The 9,238-nt window shown below is 39.9% G+C and overlaps 1 protein-coding gene across 1 annotated transcript in view; it reads left to right on the top strand.

Annotated features, from left to right (window-relative positions):
- Positions 1 to 9,238, top strand: part of LOC104129525 (von Willebrand factor D and EGF domain-containing protein) — a 349,890-nt gene that overhangs the window by 113,865 nt on the left and 226,787 nt on the right. The window contains exons 16-18 of the mRNA XM_035897887.1: positions 387 to 637; positions 1,869 to 2,088; positions 7,791 to 7,928. Of these exons, the coding sequence (XP_035753780.1) occupies positions 387 to 637; positions 1,869 to 2,088; positions 7,791 to 7,928 (609 nt within the window). The remainder of the gene's footprint in view (positions 1 to 386; positions 638 to 1,868; positions 2,089 to 7,790; positions 7,929 to 9,238) is intronic.

The following is a 9,238-nucleotide window of genomic DNA, read 5'->3' as shown; positions in this document are numbered from 1 at the left end:
GACAGAGTTGTAGATAGAATAAATATATTTATGTAAGTATTAGAAACGCAATTAATTAAAGCTTTAGTAAGGATCAGAGGACTAGTGGGAGGTCATAGAAGTCATGTCTGATCTCCTCCCAGGTACCAGATAACACATCAGAAGTAATCAGAGTTCAGTATAGGAGAAAAGTTCAGTACGGGGCATGAAAAAAAATAGGAGGAAAAAGCTGTATTTTTTGGTAAAGCCATTTGCTGCCTTTAACATCTAAAACATTTCCTCCATCAGTCTCAGGGTACATTCTGTACCTTTTTCTTTGAGAGAAGTCCTACAAAGACCCGCGCTGTGAATCTTGACATGGGAGAAACTGGAATTTATGTAATCATGGTTTCATTTTTGCTGTTTAGACAACCTGCCTCCTGTGTTCCAGGCCCCCTCCAGCCAGCTGCTGACTTTTATTGGTGAGAATTTTGTTTACCAGTTAATAGCAGTGGATCCAGAAGGGTCAGCTGTGCTATTCATCTTAGAGGCTGGGCCACAGGATGCCAGGCTCTCTCCTGCTGGCCTTCTCATCTGGAAAGTTGATTCAGAAGAAATGCAGACCTTTGAATTCACTGTGGCAGATGAATGCAATGCACAGAGCAGATATTCTATCGAGGTAAGGAAACGAACACTTTAAAGGAAAAACAAAACAAACCTGTTCATCATGTCAGTGCTTTGGTGCAATTGTCATTATAGCTAATAATTTGTTACTGTCTTGAAAACTAAGACTCAGCTATTTCCTCATAAGTGTATATTATCCAGCACAGCAATAATGATCAATTAATGGAATAAATATCACCGAGAACATAGAAACTGTATATACAAGGAACAAGAGAGAGTGCTATTGATTGCTGTTTGAAAGAACACTCTTGCAGAGCCTTTTAATGGTTCATTAATCTGCTTTAAAATTCACATTCTGCATTTGGATTGTAGAAAAAAGCATATAGCATAAAAGACCAAGTTTTAGCTATAAAAGGGAGATTATAACTCATTCTCAATGATATTTTTAGAGGGTGTCTTGCTCGTATGTCATTACTCCACACTTTAAGTTTCTTGGCAGAGCTTGTGCATTGCTTCGTCTTTACTGTATAGCCTAGCATTAATCCTCTGATAAGATGAGCTAATAAACTGGGGTGCAGACTCTTGACATAAGAACAGTTTGGGGAAGAAAAAAGATTTTTTTTCCTAAAGATTCCAATTTTTACTCATTCAAACCATTATCATCAAAAATACCAATCTGCTGAATGCACACAGCAAAGGTGAGACCAGAGTCTAGATATGGTTTTAAATGGAATCAAACTAGACCTATGTTTAACTAGGTGAGCTAATACAGAGGTTTGAATCTGCTGAAATGCTGTTCTTGTACATAGGTAAAATAAAACTATGGACCTCTCTTCCCTGAAGAGAGAGACCAGCTAAGGAATTCCACAATCTTGTTCCTGTCTGGGAGCCATTTGTAATGTGAAACAGCAGGGAGGGTAGGCAGGCAAAGAAAAAAAGATTTTTCATTTCTTCTTTGAAGAACAAGGAACTAATTCTGCTCTCAGATACTATGGAAAAACTGCTGTTATAACAAATAGGATTTTTTTTTCTTATAAGACATTAGAATGTGCCCCTAAATGATGACCAAAAAAATCCCTTTAAAGCCAAGCTTCCAGTCAAATAAATAAGTATGCTGAGTATGAAACCATATCTCTAGACAAAGGAAATTGGTTAGAAATAAGTTTTCATAATACTAGATAACAAGTTTACACTGCAGATATGTCCCTTCTTAAAGGGTAACAATACACCTCTCAGCTGTGATTATTTGGAGGAATCTTACCACAACTCCCTTTTGCCTTCCCCAGGTTGGAGTGAAGCCCTGCAGCTGCCTCAATGGTGGAACATGTGTTACCAATATTAAATTCCCTCCAGGCCTTGGTGAATACCTGTGCTTATGTCCAAATGGATTTGATGGAGAACTTTGCCAGGAAGATATTAATGACTGCAAATCAAACCCCTGCGGCAGCGGAACATGCATGGACAGCGTGGATAGCTACTCCTGCAAATGTCCCCCTGGTCTAGGAGGTAACACCTCACGGTTTACATCTCTGATTTAACTAGGGATACATTGCGCTACAGGATTTTTTGGGTGCAGCATGTCCACAAGCATCTGCCAAATGGACTACATAAGCCTCCTCTTCTGCTCCCATGACTTAGCTTTAGACAGATAGAAAACATGTAAAACCAGCTATCTAATTGTCCATGCTCAAGGAAAGGAAAATAACTTAAGGTTCTGTGGTCCTGAAATGATCATTCAAGGAGGCTGTGAGCCCCCCTGATTTCCATTTCCACCTCCTTATTTCCCATGGATTTGTCCATCCATGAGATGAGCTAGGAGAAGGCTTAGCGGAAGAGAGAAAAGGCAAAGATCCAGGACTCTTTTGCACTCCACAGGATTTTACTAAACTAAGCCAATGAAAGAACTAGGAGTGAATGATTTTTCTAGGTCTAGGAAGGAGAAGTAGATATGGAAAACATGCAAAAATAAATTGTCCTTTAGTTGCATTTGAAGCTTCATTAAATTTAAGCATTAGAAAACCACAAACCCATTCGGTTATCAGACATACTGATGGAACAAATCTAACCTTTTAAGCTGTTCAGAGCTGGCCACAATATGATTTTAAGAGATGCAGGGAAGAGGGATGATCACTGCACCAAAAAAAGTTCTTTTAGAAAAGCAGAATGAAAAGCATGAAGAGGAGGAGTTGGAGAAAAAAATGCAGTGAGGCCAAGGAGGTGGATGCAAGACATAGAGTGCAAACAGGAAAACCTGAAATGAGAGGAGAAAGAGAAGCATCTAACAGAGAGTGTCGGTACCTATCATGCAAGTTATAGTCAGCTGCACTGCATTCAGGATATCTGTGAATGATTCACACACGTGAAAAAACGCTTCTGACAGCACGCAACCAACTCCCCCATGCTCTGCAGACTGGAACCAGCAGAGCCAGCCATTAGACTCTCTGCTGCAATAACCTTCTGGAGTTTGGCTGAGCTGAGCTGCTGTTGGGTCTCACAGAGCGCCTACCACCTCCTCCAAGCTGAGACCCGTGCTCCAGCTGTGCGGAACACCACTCGCTCCCAACGTAACAGTTTCACATTGGCCTAAACGCATCTTCTCCTGGAGTTTCATGGAAGTTGTGGTCTTTTCATTTGCAGTTCAGCTCTTCAGGAGGTACAAGGCAAATCTGAACATACAGGACTTGAACAGCATTTCTAAACCTGGCTCTTGCTCAGCTTTGCAGGCAAAGGGACAGTTAAAATGACAGTCATGGGAAAGTAAAGACTTTGTGTTGCTATCCATTCTTGTCAAATGAAAGTGAAAGGTGCTAACTGAAACTGTGTTAGAACACCTCTTGGATTAGAACCATTTCAAAAGCAGAGTAAGAAAAAACCCACCTTAAACTGAGCTCACATTTCAGTCCTTGAACCTGTCAAAAACCCTACTCTCTTCACATACGAAAAGCTGAATGAATTCATGACATCGATGCTATTGGTGGCTGTGCAGCGCTACAGCTTTGAAAAATCCAGCAGAAGTAACATCAAATGCACATAATTATTACTGCTAATAGTGTTTATATATATAAGAAACTCAATTATAAACGAAAGCAATTACCAGATTTTACTCAGTGGGCTCATACAGGCAGCAAGGTACCCTTCCTGCCTTCCAGCAGTTCATGAAAGCATCTTTGTTTTGGTCATGTGGGACTGCAAGTCCAGATTTCATTAGCTATAAAATTCCAACTGAAATGAAAAATAAAAAAAACATTCACAGGTGGAAATTCAGAAAAATGGCCTAAAATATGTATAATAGTCAATACTAGGCAGTATTGACTCCGGGTATTGCTATCAAGTAGCCAAAGCCTGCTGCTCTCCAAAGTGTTTGTGCCACCAAAGACTCTACTGATGCAAGAACACACAAGCCTAAGCATGGAGAATAAAGTTAGAAAATGAAAGTTTGATCAAAATATAAAAATCCCCGAACCAAACAAACATATGCAGAATGACTTGAATCCTCTTGGAAATAACATTCCTATGAGCACAGGGAAATTTGGGAACCTTTTTGGCTGTATTTGGTTAAACACTTGGAAATATATAATAAGAACAATTCTCCATTGCCTGTAAGGAGGTGGATTGAATGAATAAAAAGCAATACAATTCCATGAGTTAATAACATCAGTGGATCTGCTCCTTTTGTTTGATCATCACCAGTTTCACACGGCTGCCATTCTCACTTTATGTGGAATTGCGCATGGACGGAGTGAAATCAAGTTCTATTTTTCCACATAAAATAGTCTGCCATAATTACAAAGCATTGTTTATAAATTCACAGGGAGCGTGTTCTGAAATATGGTTCTCATTCTTGCACGAACAGTAAAGAATGAAATATCCAACGCTTCAAAATAACACTCCTGAAAGCAACATACAGCTGACTCTAGGGACAAGGGCGCAGGACACCTTGATGGCCAGAGGAACACTGTTTTTTCCTGAACCCTTAATTCTTGCCAAGTTAAATAAACGCCCATTGTTTTTCCTGTACTTCCCTTGCCAAAAATTCTAAAACACAAGCAACAACAGAAAAAAAAAGATATGATTGAGTGAATCGGGAATATATCTCAAAGTTTTAATAGCAGGTGAAAAATTATAAGCAAGTGGAGCTGAAAGCCAGCTGGGAAGTAGATGATTTTACTTCAGGGCAAGTTCTGTGACAACAATAAAAGCTCATCCGCGGTGCTGTGTTTATGTGTCAATTCCCCAGAAAACCATCAATAATCTAATGAGAAGGCAATGCTATACAGCTCGAGTGACAGCACCACCTCACCATCACAAATGATAGCGAACAGGTGGCAGAAACAAGAAGTTAACTCTCCTGGAGCTTCCCAAACACCATTACAAGAGAGGCAGCAGCACAGAGTGTTAGCAGTTCACGTGCATCGGTGTATCTCAGGCAAGGGTGTAATGTAGGAACGGGAACAAGGCAGGGAGAGAAGCCACTGGAAAAATCTGGGAAGAATGACCCCAGAATTATTGCTACTTTAAGATTTCACAGAGACTTACACATGTTTATCTCATCGAGTGTTCAAAGCTCATTCATTTTTCTTCAACATTGTTAAAAGAATTCCTGTTGTTTCTTCTTTTGGCCGCTGAAAGCAAGAACATCATCTGCCTGAGAACAGAACTTATCCTTGAAAACTGTATCTCAATCACAAAATCATTCTTTCTTTCCCCATGTACCACTGATTAATATAAAACTGAGGGGTGAGGGAGAAGATGGAACTATAATTTCATTTTACTTTTCAGGAAACTGAGGAAAACCCCAAGGTTTGCTCATGGTTTGTAATAACCACGGAGTCCCTAAATGAGATTGCCTGTTCCTTTTAGTGTCAACACAGTCAAAAAGTCTTTCTCTGCATCTGTAGGTGGCCAGCTCCTCTCCAGGCATAGCAGGACTTTACCTTCTCAGCCAATTTCCCATGCAGGGATGGAGAAACAGAGCCGGCACAGAAACAGATGTTTCAACCTTGCAACGTGAAGATCTTTTATTCCCGTTATTTTTATTTGTAGAGTAGCAGTGCCAAGAGAATTGAGGCTCCCTTGTGTTGCAGAGCACTGGAGGTCACACGAACAGAATAATTGACACTTCCCGTTGCCGACAGTTCCCTGCCCACTTCTGCTGCTTCTTCAGCAACCTTCAGCCAAGTTTCAGACTTTGCAAACATTTGCCTTTGGACTCAGACGGATTATCATTATGCCCAAATTGATCAGATACTGTTGAAAATCAAAACTCACTGAGTGAAAAGACGTGCTTGCATAGTTCCACCTTTATGTTACAAAAATCAGTCAAGTGACTAAACTTTAGAATTTAGCTTGTTACATATGGTGTTCCTTTGCTTTTTTAAATTCTCTCATCTTCGAGATTTTAAAGCAGCCCTTTGCAGCAAAAATTGAGTATGGAGGAGGGAGGAGAAGGGACTGGGGAAGAAGTGGCCGTTGTTACTGAAATGGGAACTTAATTCCTATGTTATACCACAGGCAATGATGGTATAGTTCTTATATGATACCCAGGGAAAGAAAATAATTACTAATCTAATCAGAGGGTAATGCATCCAATATTTTCCAGAAAGTGATGTCCAATAATTTCCCAACACATCATCAGAAAGCAGTATCAGGAAAAAGAAGCCCAATGCTACGAATGTGCTGATTAAATTATATGGTAGAAACAGTAACCCAAAATGTAACAGGGGAGGAAAAAAAGTTAAGGCCCACAATACTATGTGATGTCCAACTTAGGTGAAAGAAGCAAGAAGCATGCAAACCCAGAACAACTTAGTTTGAGATGGCACCAGAAGAGGGATGCGGCTCTTGTGCCACTGTTCTTTCTTTTTGTTGTTGTTGTTCCACAAGACAAAGCAGGCATGAGAAGGTGATGTCCCTATCTTTTTTAGGCAGCTCAATCAAGAGAGACTTCAATTTGAGCATTTTATATGGAGATGCTATTTTAACTTGAAAGGAGCAGTGGAAGCTAACTGAAATGCTGACGCAATGAGAGATTATGTTGTAGGAGATGAATAATAATGTTCTGTTTCTAGCAACCTGTAATTCATTCCACTGTGACAAATTTCTTTTTTGAAGGAAAAAAAAAAAGTATTCTTTTATCTTGAAATCTTCTTTCATGATAAGGCTGGATATCTGATATGGAACAAGCCTTTCTGTACCTTGTGGTACATCTTGAAGGAGGCACCTGGGCTCTCGAGAAGGTGTCCCCATCTCCTTGGGTATTCCTACAAGGCGCAAAGGGCATGCCTTAATAGAAGTGAGACGGGCTAGTTTACAACCTGCTATCAGGGCTGCATATTCTGGTCACCAGCAATAGCCAAGCAAGTTTTCTCAAGTGCACAGGGACAGCAGCACACATACCTGAAGCCTGAGGGAGTTTTTAACAGCATTATATGTGATTACTCTGCATCATTTGCTTTTCAGCTAGTAATTTTAACTTCTGGGTCACCTTCCCCTACAGGTATCTGTTAAATCATCCAGAGTGGTGAATTTGAATATCAGTTGCTCCAAGGGGTTTTTAAAACCCTGTTTCCAAAATCAGCAATAGCCAAGACGCAATGTTTTGGGTTCAAACCCTGTAGCAGCTTATCTTCTGTACACCAGCACTGTGGCTCACAGACATTTTCAGAATGTTTCTTCAAATTTTAATTTTAAATAGAAAAAAATCGGTTTTTAAAAAAAAAATCTGATCATTTGGTAGAGTCTGGCTGAAGCTAAACTTTATCAGGCCGGTTCACAATAAGCTATCAGTTATGTGAGGTTCAGATCGAAATGAAAAGTACACTAGCTCAGTACATGGCTCTTCATATCCTAAAGCCAAAATGGTGACAGTCATTGGCTTCTTCAGCGTATGACAAAGATCTCGCATAAACAAGACCAAAAAAGCAACAACAAAGATGTGAAATGCAGGGGAAATAATTTATTTAACATGCACAGTTTTCTACAAGCAGTAGTCTCAAGTTCAGCACTTCTGGTGCCAGTAACGACAGTAATAAACAGTGTGATAAAAGCAGGTTTAAGCGAGACAGTGGGGAATTTGGCTCTAACATGAGTGACGCACCCTGTAATGAGTTTGCAGCTGAGAAGTAAGCCTTAGTCTGCTTCAACATTTGAGATGAGGAATAAACAGCGAATCTTTCCTGATTATTAACTTGCCCTTTGTTTTGCCACAGGGCTTACTTGTCAGGAAGACAGGGATGAATGTGAAGAGAGTCTTTGTTTTCCCGGAGTGTCCTGTATGAATACCTTTGGATCCTACGCATGTGGCACTTGCCCCAGTGGGATGGAGGGAAATGGTAAAACTTGCAAATGTAAGTGTTTTGCATGATTTATTTCAATAGATGGGGGAAAAAGTGAGTTCAATTCCACTACTATTATCCTAATTGAGTACTTTGCCACTCACTTCAAGTGGGCCTTTAAATATAAAAAGCAGGCTATTGTTATGTCATATTAATATGGATAATTGCAAATTGGTCTCTGTTTGCTATTTTCCCTGCAGTTTAGTTTCATTTTCATTGGAATGTATACCATCGCATACAAAAAGTGTTTTCCAGATGCCAGCTAAATAATTTGCCAGGGTCGTTCCCCATGTTCTCCACTATTTCACTCCTAAAAACACCATCCACTAACAAGTACCTGGGGAGCACCCCTGAGACCGCTTTTGTTTTGGGCGAATGCTGTATGAGCAGGATGTTTCCAAGGTGTGCTTTCATTAGAGGATGCTGTCCACAGCTGCTGAGCTCATGTTTGGCATAAAGTCAGGCCACAGGGCCCAACTAGTGATGGAAATGGCCAGGAACAATTTTATACCTGCTCAGTATTTGCTTTTGGGGCAAAAGACTCCTTAGTAGGGAGACTACAGTGACTGCACTCTGATGAGAGCTTCCCAGTGCACGGGATGGGACCTACTCACATGCTGCTGGTTTCAGTCATATACACACAAATCTCTAAAAATAACATTTGGTTGACCAGAAGGAAAGAAACCAACACTTGAAGTGTTTCACGTTTGTTTGTTTGTCAGTGTTTCCAAAGAAACCTGAGAACCAAAAGATATTAACTATGAAAGTATTAACTTTTCCTCATATTGACTACCAAAAAGAAAATGAAAAAATGATGTCAAAAAACTCAGTTGTAACTGCAGGATCCTGGCACCAGCAGGACTGCCTTTGCCAGGTTTACCAAATATCCCTTCAATCATATTGCCAAATGCCTGTACAGGATGGTTTTTTTCCTGTATAATTTGGCTACATTGGTTATTTCAAAGTGATTTTGCATGTTTCACTAATGCATACTTTTGTAGCTAATTTGACCAGTGAAGGAAGGACATACAAAATAATACTCTTCTATTAAATACATCAGAAAAGTCATTTCTTCCTTTGCATTTTTTTTTAATTACAGAAAGATTTCTGTATTTCTGAAATCCACATTTATTAGAAGGAACAAACCTGAGGCCTTCCTTGTCCACACAAAATAGGACAGAAAAAATTCTTTGTGGTTCTGATATAAAGACTTAACATACCTACTTATACTTCCCTTGCTGAAGCAAGTATAAAGGCTTCTGGGAGGAAGGAGCAGAAAACTGAAGTAACTTTATAGCTATTAGAGTGGGCTATTGCTCACT

This window comes from Egretta garzetta, unplaced genomic scaffold, assembly GCF_000687185.1.
Source record: "Egretta garzetta isolate BGI_Z169 unplaced genomic scaffold, ASM68718v1 scaffold197, whole genome shotgun sequence".
Classification (NCBI taxonomy): Eukaryota; Metazoa; Chordata; class Aves; order Pelecaniformes; family Ardeidae; genus Egretta; species Egretta garzetta.
Note: the sequence above shows the minus strand (reverse complement) of the source record. Positions and strands in the feature narration are given on the sequence as shown.